At 43.8% G+C, this 16,644-nt stretch overlaps 1 protein-coding gene across 1 annotated transcript; it reads right to left on the reverse strand.

Annotated features, from left to right (window-relative positions):
• Positions 1-941: 941 nt before the first annotated feature.
• LOC138981151 (uncharacterized) lies at positions 942-16,248 on the reverse strand (the record flags this gene model as incomplete). Its single annotated transcript, XM_070353988.1, is given in 6 exon segments — positions 942-1,057; positions 4,199-4,293; positions 8,804-8,972; positions 9,540-9,716; positions 14,037-14,191; positions 15,593-16,248. Coding segments are annotated over 6 exon segments (816 nt in total). The 3' UTR covers positions 942-951.
• Between the last annotated feature and the right edge of the window lie 396 nt (positions 16,249-16,644).

Here is a 16,644-nt window from a genome sequence, read left to right on the forward strand (position 1 = left end):
TATCATCGATGCCCCTTCGTCTTAGTTCTGAAGTTAAACACTTATGTTGTTACCTTTTGTTTTATTTTATTTTATTTCAAAGTGACACATATCATCACAAACTCTAATGAATTAGAATTCATACACAAAGTTTTCCCTGGAAACCGTGCAATGTTGTTGCGTGTCAACACCGTAAACAATAAAAACATATGTGATGAGAAATTAAAAAAAAAAAAATATGGGTAAATGTGTGTGTGCGTTTGATAGTATGCTTAACGTGTGTGTATATGTGTGTGCGTGTGTGTATGTGTTCGCCTTGGAATCCTGATTGTGATGATTCTGTAATTACTGATTCGCGGGTAAAGAATGAAGCGGAATAATGATTCCATTCATGTACACTTGTAACCCTTTCAAATTATGTTTATATTGTCACTGTGAAATAAAGATCGCTACTTGTTTCATTCATGTGCTTCCTCTTTATGTGTGTGTGTGTGTTTACCATCGTATGTGGATATTTGTATTTATCTCTGTGTCTACGCCTCTATTAATTCATGCAGCTATGTGTACGTTTTCCTTATTACAGAATGTGTGTGTGCGTGTGTGTGTGTTTGTGTGAACCAATACAGCCCACTTCGTCAACATCACGGGCCAAAGAATCTAGACACCAGCCATCGTCGAACGCTGAAGAAGAAGAAGTGTGTACCAACGTATTTGTTTTTGTTATTGTGTCTATGCCACTTTGTATATATATATATATATATATACACACACACAAAATATATAGCTATGTGCGTGTTTTCATGATTACAGAATGTGTGCATACGATAATCAAACTGATATCGTGCCACGGTTTACAGAACTTCACAGTCCAAGGACACACACACACACACACACACACACACACACACACACACACACACACACACACACACACACACACACTGTACAAAATCAACATCTGATTTCAAATGGCTAGATGAATTGTTTTTTGTGTTTGGCTATCGCTTTGGCACTTTTCTCATCCCTCGCCCTCAAGTCTGTCACGAGCTTTCCGAACCGTTCGGCATCCTTCAGCGACCTGCACACCGACACACACACACACACACACACACACACACACACACACACACACACACACACACACGAACGTTGTCATGTTGATTATGTAACATTCGACCTTTTTTTAACGCGACAAAAATTGGAGAGAAAAATAGAATAATTATGTCCTGCAGGCCAAAACTTTTCGCCTCTTGAGGACTGGACTTATGTTAAATGATAACGAAATTGCAAAGTTTAATGTGTAAGTAACAGTAAGTCTTCTGTGTATATTGTCTGTCTGTCTTTTCGTTCGAGTCTTCCGTCCGTCTTTTTGCTTTTGTGTCCACATGAAAGGATGTAGCACTGGGCAAGCTAAAGGGAAATCACTCTCATTGCAAGAAATTTTTGTCGAAAATCCGGGATCAAAGTGTGCCGTTGTGACTGCTAGGCTATGCGCAAAAACGATCAGTATCGACAGTCGAGTCATAAAACTGATGCATCCTGAACTCAGGTAAAATTAGTTCCTTCCTTTCGGGTCTCATTTATCCCTGACAGGATGCCTTTGTTTTCTTCCTCTGGAGAAGAAATCGATTTGTGTGTGCATATTTAGAGCTTTTCGTAATGTGTTATTGATATAAGCAGATTCGCGATCGTCAATAATGATTTTTCATGGTGTTATATAATTTTTGAATTACAAAGGAATTGTTATGTAAGACAGTTTCAAGCGAGCTATCTTTCGGGGATGTATTTACTGTGCAAACAACTCTAAATATGGCAAAAGTGTTACGTGATAATCAACTTTGTCACGTGATCATAACAAAATGGCTACGGAGCGGACACCGGTTAAAAGTAGATGTGTCCTTTGTAAATGAAAAGACCGAGTCCAGCCATAATTATACGGTTGTTGGCAAAGTTGGGTGAACAAATGAACAGCTTGGTGAAATGGTTGAGTCTCTCAGTGGAGAATCTTTTCGTCGAGAGATGGAAGAATCGGCCATTCTGCAATCATTTTCGTCTTTTTTTTTTAGAAACATTAGGCATAAAAAAAATAGGTGTGGTTACGGTAACATAGCCAAAAAAATAGGGTAGGTAGGCAATCACTTTTTTTTTTTTACTTTTTTTTCTAATGTGTACAAATTAAACCTACCGTACTTTCCGGGTGACAAGGCGCTTTGTTATCTAAGACGCACCCCCTTCTTTAAAAAAAATAAATTGTAATCCAGTCACCCATTGGACGCAGGGGGCCAATAGGGCGCACCAAAATGACCCAGTTTTTGCCATGAGAGGTGGTTCCCCTGTCATATCTGAGAGAGGAAACACTTCCTGCATCGGGGTCAGTGACCGGTCAGTGACCAAAGGCATTGTGATAGCTGGGTGGCCTTGTTAAAAGACACGACCTTCTTCCCAGGGGTCAATGACCCAGTTTTTGCCATGAGAGGTGGTTCCCCTGTCATATCTGAGAGAGGAAACACTTCCTGCATCGGGGTCAGTGACCGGTCAGTGACCGAGTTTAACAGAGTGGAAATCTGTGTGTGCGGCCAGATCAAAGGCAGGGCAGTACCTAGTAGCTGAAACATGCATTATCACAAGTTGTTTGACTGGTACTCAAGCGGTCTGTTTGATTTTTTTCGTATTTCATACACGGATTAGGCGCTTCGTTATACAAGACGCAGGGGTCGAACTCGAGGAAAAAAGTCGCGCCTTATGACCCGGAAAGTACGGTACTTGACAGGGAAATAAGTGTGCGACACGGGCGCTTTCGCTTTCATTGCGTTTTTTGCACTCGGTTTTGTTTTTTTTTTTTTTTTTTTTTGACAAATGTAATAAAAAGTTATAGGATCGGCCCCTAAAAATAGGGTAGGTCGGGTTACCGTAACCACACCTATTTTTTTTTTTTAGGCCTTAGCGAAAAACCTATGGGAGATAACTCTGTATTCTTGTTTTGATAGATTTCGGATTTTAGCTCCCTTACTCCGCGTAGTAATGATCCATCCTGTCAGAGAGACACTGTGCGAGAGCGTGGACCGATGATTATCAGAATGAAAACTGATGGTGCATTGATATCTTCGTCGTCGGGTAGTCAGAAATCCAAACGAGACTATGGGAGAAACTGAACGAAGGACTGATAGGTTACTCCTTTTCGTTGCTTTTTTCAGAAATCTATAACAAGAAACTGTTCACAAATGTGGCGCTTTTGACGAGAAGGCTCTTTTCTATAATTTGTATCATGATTTTCCATGTTTATAGAGGCGACAACCACATTTTTTGAGAATTCTTCACACATGGGCTCAAATCTTGTTTTCAAACAAAATTCATGAGAACAAAAATCTAAATTTCATTTTAATTGCAAAAACAGTTTATTTTTGTGATTGAACCATTGAAAACAACCCTAGAATGTGAAACATGGTTTTTATTTTTGAACAAGTAAAAAAGGTTGCCCCATGGTAAAGGATGCTCTTAGTCTTTACAGAACGGGAAAGAAATGTACCAATCGACGATTTGGGTCTAGTGAAGAGCGCTGCTGCGACGCGGGCGCAGGTAAAAAGCCAAGTGAGCGGCCCACTGCTGGTCAGTCAAACATTCCTGACATCAGCTCACAATTTAAGACAAAAATGCACCATAAAAAGCATGCAGACCGAGGGGTTGTGACTGGTGGTACCCACCAGCCACAGGCACAGTAAAACAAGTGTTTAAATTATATTTATACTAAATAACACTTTATTTTTGAACAAGTAAAAAAGGTTGCCCCATGGTAAAGGATGCTCTTAGTCTTTACTGAACGGGAAAGAAATGTACCAATCGACGATTTGGGTCGTGCACATCTACGGTGCTTGGTCTAGCTGGAAAGCATGTAGATCACTTCGTTTACAACTGCTTCTATTTGTGATGCTTTTTTGTTTAATCAAAGTACAGCAAACAAGCAAAGTGTACAGCTTCCTGTAAAAATGTATGCAGTGGTGAATAAACAGTTTAGTAATATATTTGTCATTTGCGGCTCTCTTCCGAACTGGTTTGTATAAATGTTTAGAAATCTAACTGCACAATGGTGCCTGGACACTTCAGGAAGCGAGGTCCCTTTCAAGTGCGTATTCACACATTTTAATGTTGGTGTCCATGTAAAACTATGGGGTTCCTGGTTTGCAGATGTGCGCAGATACATTCCAAAGTCCATGTCACTTACTTATTCATGCGAATTTGACCTCCGTGACAATTGTGTTCCTCAATGCGGCGCTGGATAATTGCCTCCATGGATTTCTTCCGCGATGCCGCCAGGGACTGTGGCGAGAGACACAGAGGACATTGGTAGGTATCGAACTAAGTGCGAATAAACACTCCCAATGACCCGCGGGCGTAAGGACACGCGCCCGCAAACACACTTGCATCCACACTCATACACACTTGCAAAACCCCTACACACACAAACACACACACACACACACACAAAACACACACACACAATCAACACAACACATAACACAACACACACGCACACATACACACACAAACAACACACACACACACACACACACACACACACACACACACACACACACACACACATACACACACAAACAACCCGCTTCTACTTTAAACATACGCACTCTTACTCCATCGCGCAATTAATCAACCCGTTTCTACTCTAAACATCCACACTAGCTCTTACGCCGTCACCAAATTATCAACCCATTTCCGTAATACTATAAACGTAAATACTCTTACGTCGTCGCGCAACTAATCAACCATAATACTACTACTTCTAAAATTTAAAAAAAAAATCAATGAAGAAGGATGCTCCCCGCCAACAACAACAACAACAACAAACAAACAAGTCGCGTAAGGTGAAATTACTACATTTAGTCAAGCTGTCGAACTCACGGGATGAAACTGAACGCACTGTATTTTTTCACCAAGACAGTACAGCTTCGTCAATCCCCGCGAGAAGGAAATCGCTCACCTCCCACGTGCAAAACGCAGTGAAATTGACACGCCAGAGTATTCTTGTTAACTTTCGGAGCTTGTTTTGAATACAACCTATCTTCTATATATATATACGACTAGTGTCTGTGTGTCTGTCTGTGTATCTGTCTGTGCGCGATGCGCGGCCAAGGTTCTCGATGGATCTGCTTCAAATTTGGTGGGCTTATTCAGAGAGACCCCGGTAACAACCTCATCGATGAGATATTTCAACACGTGCTCTCAGCGCGCAGCGCGGAACCGATTTTGGTTCCACCTCAGCTATTTTGGTTCCATCTCAGCTACCCGGGCCCCCATACCGACACACCATAGCCGCTACACCACATCACAACGCCAAACTTCTCGGTGGATCTTTTTCAAATTTGGACACCGTATTCAGCTACACCCCGGACACAATATCATCGATCAGATATTTCAACACGTGCTCTCAGCGCGCAGCGCTGAACTAATTTTGGGTTTTGTGTTCATTTCACCATTATAAGTAACTCTTCCTTATCTTCTCATCTTCTCCAGGTTTTCAGCGTTTACCTCCCTTCCTTCGTTTGGTGCACTTTTGTGTGAGTGGAGCGTCTTCGGATATTCCCGGCGTTCTGTTACTGTTTCTATTTTTAGAAGGTCAACGCAGTGTACAGAACGTAAATTGGACCCGTAAATTATCCTCACTGTAAAAGTGCAAAGGTCGAATCAATTTATAGCCACGCGAAAAATACACTGTCATCTATCTCTCTATAGATACGGCTTCTCTGTGTTTTTGTCTGTGTGTGTGTGAGTGTGTGTGTCTCTATGTAAGCAACACCTGTGCATTGTTCAGTTCTGTTTGTGATGTGGTCTGGCGGCTTTTGTGTAATTTCATGTACGGGCCTTCCTTTGAGAAGCCATAACTTGCTCAGTCCTGTTTGAGTGGAGTTCGCCTCCAAAGGTGATTAACACGGTTACATTCGTCGACAAGGATGGGACTCGACATGGTCAGGAATGGCATTATGGCCACTGAATCATTTTCGTGCTGTTCCCATTCCACGAATCTGGGAGGGACCTAAGCTTGGCGGGTCCATTGTTCGGACCCGGCGAAGCCGGCGTACGGCTCTAAGTACTTCTTCCCGGCGAAGCCGGCTACCCGGCGAAGCGGGTATTCATTCTAGTATCTATATGTTTTTGGATTCAGGAAATAATAAAGAATAAGATGAAATCATTTTTTCTTATCGATTTCTTAAAATTTTAATCGTAAGACTAATTAATCTCTTTTCGTTAATTGTGATCACATTTTAAGAGTAAACATGACATATGTATAATTATATTTTTAGATTCAGAATGTGATGAAGAATACGATGCAATCAATTTTAAATCTGTTTGCGAAAAATCGATTTTAATGACAACTTTAATGAGCAAACTCATTAATTAATTTTTAAGCCGCCAAGCTGAAATGCAATACCAAAGTCCGGGCTTCGTCGAAGATTACTTGACCAAACTTTCAACCAATTTGGTTGAAAAATGAGAGCGTGACAGTGCCGCCTCAACTTTCACGAAAAGCCGGATATGACGTCATAAGACATTTATAAAAAAAATGAGAAAAAAAACGTCTGGATACAATACTCAGGATCTCTCATGTCAAGTTTCATGAAGATCGGTCCAGTAGTTTTTTTCGGAATCGCTCTACACACACACACACACTAGTTTTTTTTCTGAATCGCTCTACACACACACACACACACACACACACACACACACACACACACACACACACACACACACACACACACATACACCACGACCCTCGTCTCGATTCCCCCCTCTACGTTAAAACATTTAGTCAAAACTTGACTAAATGTAACAAAACAACAACAAACAAGTCGCGTAAGGCGAAATTACTACATTTAGTCAAGCTGTGGAACTCACAGAATGAAACTGAACGCACTGCATTTTGTCACAATGACCGTACCCTGCGTAGTCCGCCGTTCGTGCAAAAGGCAGTGAAATTGACGAGCCTGTTTAGCGCGGTAGTGGTTGCGCTGTGCTGCATAGCACGCTTTTCTGTACCTCTCTTCGTTTTAACTTTCTGAGCGTGGTTTTAATCCAAACATATCATATCGTTATGTTTTTGGAATCTGGTACCGACAAGGAATAAGATGACATTGTTTCTAAATCGATTTCGGAAATTTTATTTTAATCATAGTTTTTATATTTTTAATTTTCAGAGCTTGTTTTTAATCCGAATATAACATATGTATATGTTTTTTTCGAATCAGGAAATTATGAAGAATAAGATGAACGTAATTTTGGATTGTTTTATATATATATATAAAAAAAATAATTACAATTTTCAGATTTTTAATGACCAAAGTCATTAATTAATTTTTAAGCCTCCAAGCTGAAATGCAATACCAAAGTCCGGCCTTTGTCAAAGATTGCTTGGCCAAAATTTCAATCAATTTGATTGAAAAATGAGGGTGTGACAGTGCCGCCTCAACTTTTACAAAAAGCCGGATATGACGTCATCAAAGACATTTATCCAAACAAGAAGAGCAAACGCTCGATCGAGTCACTTTCGCAGTTCTGAATATTATATGAGGCATCAGATGGACAGGAAGAAATTGCTATTCACAACACAATGAGTCACGTTCACATAAAATTTGAGCCCGGTCACTTTTATAGTTTCCGAGAAAAGCCCAACGTTAAGTTGTGTGTTGCCGAACAGAAAAGGCTAGTTATCTCCCTTGTTTTTCTGATAACGTTCGTAAAAGGCTACAGATGTAAATACTTTGATGTAAAGAATAATCCTACAAAGTTTCAATCACATCCGATGAACTTTGTCAAAGATATAAAATGTCTAATTTTTCCTTTGACGCTGACCTGTGACCTTGAAAAAGGTCAAAGGTCAACGAAACCATCGTTAAAGTGTAGAGGTCATTGGAGGTCACGACTAAACAAAATATGAGCCCGATCGCTTTGATAGTTTCCGAGAAAAGTCCAACGTTAAGGTGGTGTCTACGGACGGCCGGCCGGCCGGACAGACTAACACTGACCGATTACATAGTCACTTTTTCTCAAGTGACTCAAAAATGAAAAAATAATATCTGGGGATACCATACCCAGGAACTTTCATGTAAAAGTTCATAAAGATCGGTCCAGTAGTTTACTCTGAATCGCTCTACACACACACACACACACACACACACACACACACACACACACACACACACATACACCACGACCCTCATCTCGACTCACCCTCTATGTTAACACATTTAGTCAAAACTTGACTAAATGTAAAAAAGCAAAAAAGAAAGGGTTGAACTGCAGCCTGCATGCAACTGAGATCCACGCACACACAAAAATAATTTAAAAAGAATACTACTACTACGCTGATGTCAATGCTCAACCCGATTCTACAGCAGGCATACCCATCCATACAAGTTTGTTGTCACACATTTATCAACCCGTTTCTGCAAAAAGCATACACTCTCATACGCCGTATTCTAACCCGTTATCAGCCCGTTTCCGCCATAAATATTCACTCTCTACAGTTGTTACCAAATTATTAACCTATTTCTGCTGTAAACATTAATTTACTCCAAGACGCCGTCACAAATGTATCAACCTGTTTCTGCTACAAACAATTAAACATCCACTCTCCTCAACCGTCACACAGCAACACCCCGTTTCTGCTATACAATTCCACACAATAATCACAATGAATTGTCAACCCGCTTCCACCATATACACTAAGCACAGTCTCTTAATTCAGTGTATTATCACTCTGTTTTCTAATGTTAATAATTATGAGATCAGACACAAAAAACACCCCTCAACTGACCGCTTCCATGTTCGTGGTCCATTCGCTCTTGAGCTTGACGGACTTGGGCTTGTAGAGGTGAGGACTGGTCTCCTGTGGGCGTGTCTTAGGCGGTTCCGTGAACTCAGCAAAGAAGCTGTCCTCCGCCATCCTGCCCCAGGTCGCGGTGTCTGCTTTGCGCTGCTCTTCTCTGGTGACATCGGGATTCAAAATGGTCAGTCGACGAGGCCTTTAAATACAATTATGCAATTTAACATTCCCGTGTAAATCGTCTTGTTAATCACCACAGTTCTGTCCACAATGTTGCATGGGGAAAGAGCGTGCATCCCTTTGGACAATTCTATCAAACATCTCTCTCTCTCTCTCTCTCTCTCTCTCTCGCTTTCCGTCTAGAGCTCTCTATCGCCGCTCTCTGTGTGTCTGTCGGTCTGTCTTTTCTCTCTCACCCCCATCCCCCCCCCTCTCTCTCTCTCTCTCTCTCGCTTTCCGTCTAGAGCTCTCTATCGCCGCTCTCTGTGTGTCTGTCGGTCTGTCTTTTCTCTCTCACCCCCATCCCCCCCCCCCTCTCTCTCTCTCTCTCTCTTTCTCTCTCTCTCTCTCTCTCTCTCTCTCTCTCTCTCTCTCTCTCTCTCTCTTTCTCGTGCTCTCACTCTCTCAATCTCTCTCCTTCCCCTTTCTCCCTCCCTCCCCCCTCTCCCTCCCTCCCCCTCTCACTCCCTCCCTCCCTCCCCCCTCCCCTCTTCTCTCTCTGCCTTACCTCCTCTCTGCGGCCTCATCCATGGATTGTTGCAGTTGCCGAAGACGCGGGTTCTTGATCGCCTGGAATTGTCGTGTGCCTGTGTGTTTGGATGGACACTCCTTATTGCGACAGTTGATCATCAGCTGCACCTGACCCCCCGGCAAGTCACGCCCGTAAGGGTCTCGGAAGTAGGGCCTGTGGGGAAAGTGGTGGACGGTGAGTAAATGGGGGTGGGGAAGGGGATAGGACGAAGGGGGGGGGGGGGGGAGAGAGAGAGAGAGAGAGAGAGACATGCGGATAGACAGAGAGAGAGAGACACGGAGAGAGAGATACAGGGACACGGAAAGAGAGAGAAAGAGAGACAGACAGACAGACAGATAGAGAGCCAGAGAGAGAAACATAGAGAGAGAGAGAGAGAGAGAGAGAGAGAGAGAGAGAGAGAGAGAGAGAGAGAGAGAGAGAGAGAGAGAGAGGGAGTGAAGGGGTGTGTGCTGTGGGGGTAGGAAGAGAGAGAGAGAGAAAAAAAAAGAGAAAGACAGAGAGAGCGACAGCCAAACAGGCAGTCAGGCATGCATGCAGACAGACAGACTCGACAGACAGACAGAGACAGAGAAAGTCAGAGACTGAGACAGAGGGATCGATAGAGAGATAGCCAGAGAGAGAACTGAACGAGCAATAGACAGAGAGGGAGAGAGATAAAGAGAGATAGAGAGAGACAGAGCTAAAAGGTAATCAAAGAGAGTATGCATGAACTTCAGCAAGTTCAGGCCTGAAAGTGGCGAGTATTCATGTAACGTGGGAGTAGAAATGTTTATCTACTCGCCAAATGCGAGTAAAGTTGCTGAAACAAATTGTTGGTTTGGCTAGAAACGTTTGCTCTCTGGCTAGTACATGTTCAGAATCACTAGCCAACGGCGAGTACACATATAGTTGGACTTTCAGCGCTGAAGTTATACAATACCCTTTTTTAACTTATGAGCCACAGATGTTTTTGTCGGGAGTTTGGGCATGTTCCCCTCGTACTATGTCGTTAGGCGTCGGACATCGGACATAATTATAACGATGAAAATCCCCAAATGTCCGATTCACATTGCCGCATGTCGGTCAGATGTCCTATCGTTTTAGCCTGAGCGTTGTCATTGTCCGATATGTACTCCATTCCTTCGGACAGCGCGATATTCGTTAATTTTCATTTCAAGATACAAATCTTCTAAAAGACCGAACGCTCTCGTGTTCAGCTGACACTGAAGTTGCCAGTGCCGCGTGCGGGATCTTTTCTTTTGTCGGGAATTCCCGAATCTTTTGCGGTATGCGCCGTTTGGGTATAACCGTCGCTGTGCAGCGCACTGATCTAAAAATAGTGGATTATTTTTAGATCAGTGCATGCTACAGGAGTACGGGAGACAACTCCAACTGACTAAATGTGTCGTCTGCTTTTGTTTTCGATACGAGACGAAGCACTGAATTATGCCGCTAAAAAAAACTAGCAAGAAGGGCAAAGCCCATACGACTCACATGCTTTACACATTTTTCCTACCAAAATACATGTGACCTTGACCAAGGTCATCCAAGGTCATGCAACACAAAGCTGTTAATTCAAGACATAGGAAGTACAATGGTGCTTATTGGCTCTTTCTACCATGAGATATGGTCACTTTTAGTGGTTCACTACCTTATTTTGGTCACATTTCATAAGGGTGAAAGTGACCTTGACCTTGATCATATGTGACCAAATGTGTCTCATGATGAAAGCATAACATGTGCCCCACATAATTTTTAAGTTTGAAACAGTTATCTTCCATAGTTCAGGGTCAAGGTCACTTCAAAATATGTATACAATCCAACTTTGAAGAGCTCCTGTGACCTTGACCTTGAAGCAAGGTAAACCAAACTGGTATCAAAAGATGGGGCTTACTTTGCCCTATATATCATATATAGGTGAGGTATTGAATCTCAAAAACTTCAGAGAAAATGGGAAAAATATGAAAAATAGCTGTTTTTGAAGCAAGGTCAAGATGCTATGTATGTTTTTTGGGGCCTTGTCATCATACACCATCTTGCCAAATTTGGTACTGATAGACTGAATAGTGTCCAAGAAATATCCAACGTTAAAGTTTTCCGGACGGACGGACGGACGGACGTCCGGACGGACGGACGGACGGACGGACGGACGACTCGGGTGAGTACATAGACTCACTTTTGCTTCGCATGTGAGTCAAAAAACTAAAGCCTGCAAAAGATCAGCATTAGATCAAACCGATCATTTTGTTTTTCAACTTTTTTCCAAATCATGCAGTTTGTAATCAAAGTAAGAGCTCTAAAGTTGTTCATGTTGGTGTCTTTTTTGTGGTTTCTTTGAAACTAAACAAATACAACATTATACGCACCCTGTGTTGATGTATTTATTACTATAGTATGTGTGTGTTCTACAGCCGGCGCGCGCGCGTGGGTGTGTGTGTGTGTGTGTGTGTGTGTGTGTGTGTGCGTGTGTGTGTGGGCGCATGACTTTGGAACAATTCCATGGAATGTGTTATAAGCTGTTTGGCGCAAATTCATAATGTCCTATTACACTTTCTGAAAGCGGTCAAATGTCCTATTGATGCTGAAGAACTCAGGACATTTGTCCTATAGGTATGAATTTGTAGCAACATCCTTGCATATCATATCAGATCCATTCCAACTCTTAACAATGAGTCACAGAAGCTTAAATTGTAGAGTTTGTGTATGTACTCCAGCACTTTATATCATACTGAATTTATCCGTATTCCTACATGTACGCCACTGAAGCTTCATTGTATAAGTCAATGCATGTTCCTCATTCAGCACTTCATGTCAAACTACAGAGGCGTGTCAGTCAAAAGTATTGTATATATATACTGTTCAAAAAAAGAAACGCATAGCTTGTAATATTTGGTTAATTTAGTTATATGGCTACAAGGATATCCACCAAACTGCAGAAAATGTTTATCTGGTCGTCGACCTTTCGTCCATTGCCACAAGTGAGCTCTGCACGTGACGCATGCGTTATCAGTGGCTACAATGTCAAAATTGCTCATTTGGCATGACCACTCGTCATGCTTCAGTGTAATCTCGTAAAACTCGGGGAATATTGAGCTCTCACCATGTCTTCCAAAACCCATAAAAGCGGATTGTTCGCCACAAAGAAATCAGACGACAATTCAGCGACGAAAGATGGCCCGATTGAGCAGAGAAGACAGCCAAATTGCATTGGGTCGTTTACAAGCAGGCCAAAGTCAAAGTGCAATCGCCAGGCACTTCCACGTGTCCCAGAGCACCATCAGTAGACTGTGGGTCAGGTTTCAAGCCACTGGCTCCGTTGCTGACTTGCCACGAGCGGGAAGACCAAGGGCGACAACTGCTGCTCACGACCGCTTCATACGGCTCCGCCACCTCCGGAATCGTTTCCTGTCGGCCTCATCTTCTGTCCAGGCTCTCCCCGGGCCACACCGATTATCGGACCAGACCGTGCGGAACCGCCTGCATGAAGCTGGTTTGAGAGCTCGCAGACCTCTCAGAGGAGCTGTCCTCACCCGCCGCCATCGCCAGAACCGAGTGCAGTGGGGCAACCAGCACCTTCGCTGGACCGTCCGGAATCACTGGAGACACGTGTGGTTCAGCGACGAGTCCTACTTCCTGCTCCAGCGACATGATGGTCGGAGGAGGGTCTACCGGAGTGTAAACGAACGTTACGCGCCCAACTGTGTGGATGAGGCACCCGTTCATGGTGGTGGAGGCGTCATGGTGTGGGGGGCGATCAATACCGCTGGAAGGAGCACCCTGGTGCACGTCCAAGGGCGCATAACTGCCCAGCGATACGTGGAGGAAATTCTGCGCCCACACGCCCTTCCTCTTCTGGCTGACCAGGATGCCATATTCCAGCAGGACAACGCTCGCCCGCACACAGCACGACTCACCACCCAGTTCCTCACCGACCACCATGTCCAGGTGCTTCCCTGGCCATCCATGTCGCCAGACATGAACCCGATAGAACACCTCTGGGATGAATTGGACAGACGTGTGCGCAGGCGAGAAGAAGCGCCGGCAAATCACCGCGATCTATTGCAGGCACTTCAGGAGGAGTCGGACACCATCCCACAGCAAGATATCCGGCATCTGATCCAGTCCATGCCCAGAAGGTGCCGGGCAGTTGTTGCTGCTCAAGGCAGTCACACCCCCTACTGAGTTGACAGCCTCGGCACCCAATCGTATTGATTGACTGATTGATTTGAAGATGCAAATGAACTGTGTGTGCATTCAACTGTGTCCATACCAAATTTCAAACAAATAATCTAAATATTGGATTTTCTGTTAATTTTTTCGAAAAATAAAACAAATTTGGCAAGTAGCAACTATGCGTTTCTTTTTTTGAACAGTATGTATAAGAAGACGTACATGTTTGAGTCGAAGGCTACGTTTGGATCGCTCAAAATAAAAACAGATCATATTTCTATTCTCCGGCACTTTACATTACACCAGATCTGTCATGTTGCTTACCTGTGAGCCACTGATCTTTTATTGTAGAGTTTAAGCATGTGCTCCAAGAGTTGAAATTTCTCTCCGCCGCACGTTCCTTGCCTTTTGGGTTCAGCAACCAGCTCAATCTCGCGCAGCGTGGGAGGGCACAGGTATCCCAACCTGTTCCTACAATCCTGGTAGCCAGTTCAAACATATTACTGAACTATTGTCCGTTCCGAACATGCTCACACATTATATGGGCAATGGACAAGTCACATCATTTGGTTTGTTCCGGTTTCGATGTCGATAATGATCATTTCTGGTCGACAATGCCAGTTTGTGCTTCTGGTTAAAAATATCTTATTTCTAAGGTCAACGATCACATGCGCCGCCACAGATCTGTCTGGGTGGTTGCCTGGGACATGGCGTCACACGTGCATCCATAATTTAATTATAATACTAACACTACGCGGACTGGATGTTTCCCGTGCAAAGAGACATTTTCTGAATGAATTCCGTAACTGGAACCAGTGTCAAACGGGCGGGCGCTGTGGCGGGGTGGTAAGACGTCGGCCTCTTAATCGGAAGGTCGAGGGTTCGAATCCCGGCCGCGGAGGCCTGGTGGGTTAAGTGTGGAGATTTTTCCGATCTCCCAGGTCAGCTTATGTGCAGACCTGCTTCTGGCTTATGCCCCTTCGTGTGTACACGCAAGCACAAGACCAAGTTCGCACGAAAAAGATCCTGTAATCCATGTCAGAGTTCGGTGGGTTATAGAAACACGAAAATACCCAGCATGCTTCCTCCGAAAGCGGCGTATGGCTGCCTAAATGGCCGGGTAAAAACGGTCATACACGTACAAATTCAATTCCACTCGTGCAAAAACACGAGTGTACGTGGGAGTTTCAGCCCACGAACGCAGAAGAAGAAGAAGAAGTGTCAAACTGCGCCACTACTTCAGCAAAAAGATCCTCAATCTGCATAGACTCAGGCTGTTGGTATGCGTGTAAGTGGAAAGAGGTTCTTACTTAGTGCACAGTTCTGGATGAATATAAGAATGGATGTAAGTGTGTGTGTGTGTGTCTGTCTGTCTGTGGTCGCCATACTGTGTAATCGAAATAAGGGAGGTTACTCTGATAGTAATTGGATAACACACATGTCTGAAATGCTTTAGGGCTCTGCTAACACCCGGGCGAAGCCGGGCTTGACTGCTAGTATGATTTACAAAATGGTCTACTCGCAAAAGAGCGTATTTATTTTAAGCCAAACCCACAATCATCATTGCGGAAAACTTCAATCACATGAAAAACGTCCATAACACGGAAGGTCAACACAACATTTTGGATCATATCAGTAGACACTTTTTTAAAGGCTAGTTAAAGGAAGTATTGCACAAGTGGGTTTGGATGAACCAGCTAGTTTTGTTGATGCCTTTGCAGTTTGTGTGTTTGTTTGTTTGGTTGGTTGGTAGGTTGGTTGGTTGTTTGTGTATTTGTTTGTTTATTTGTTTGTTTAACCAAAAGAAAGGTTGCGCGGTTCTCTGACAAATCTGTGTAGGTAGTATACTAATTTTGTGAGCAAGATGCAGGAATCATTACCTGTATGTCTCCTTTCTGCGGTTTCCAGTAAATGCCGGTGCTTGGTGTTACTGGGCGGGATCTTCCACACATAGGCTCTAGGCCTGTCCTGCCTTTCGTCTTGGTTGAGAACATTGTGCACGTGTGCAGCCGTTTTATCGCGGATGGGGGAAGAGTATGTGTGTATGTGGCGGGGGTGGTCAAGCTGGAAGGAAGGGGTTGGGTTTGGGATGATAAGAGTGTTTAGTGTGTCTGTGTCTTAGCCCTCTTCTGTGTTAGCGTGAGTGTGCACGACCCGTGAGGGAAGAAGGGAATACCTCTGTGCGAATAGATAACAAGAGAAAGGACAAGAGTGTTTGGATGTGATTGGGAAATGTGGGGGTGTGAGTGAGGTTGTGGGGTGCAAGATCACGGTCGGAATACCGAGTAGCTACATGACACTAAGGTTCATCAGGTGGTACTTTACAAATAGTTTGAAAGTAGGCCCGAAAATGACGTCCACAAGCTGCCTGTGGCTTCATCCAGACCCAAAAGTATGTTTGTTCGTCATTTTTTCAAACAGCCAATAAGAGAAGGTTAGCAAGACAGGCACGTTGACTTCCAGCCACGCTGTGTCGACTTCCAGCATTGTGTATGGGTGGCTCGGAATACTGGATTCAGGGCACCGCGAGCTTGAACTGAAAAAGAGAGTACAGATTTACAGTAATTAATTACCATTCTTACCACAGAAAAGACCGCCCGTAACGCTACAGAAAGGATGTACTGGAAGGGGGGAGGGGGGGGGGGGGGGGGGCCGAGATTTGTTTCGTGGACGGTTTCGTGTCCCTTCATCCTATTCGGCAATACGGAAGCGATTCCGTTTCTTAAAAAGGTTCTGAAAAGCTCATAAAACTCAAGTTACACTTGTTACTTCAACTCGAAAGGGTGGGGGGGGGGGGGGGGGGGGGGGGGGAGTGAGGTAGCCAGACAGGAGTGACAGACAGAGACACACAAAAAGAGAGGCAATGAGAGACAGACAGGTATTTGAAGCTGGTAGGCGTGTAATTAGGCCATCAAAGTGACAGACAGACAGA

Source organism: Littorina saxatilis, linkage group LG12 (assembly GCF_037325665.1).
Source record: "Littorina saxatilis isolate snail1 linkage group LG12, US_GU_Lsax_2.0, whole genome shotgun sequence".
NCBI lineage: Eukaryota > Metazoa > Mollusca > Gastropoda > Littorinimorpha > Littorinidae > Littorina > Littorina saxatilis.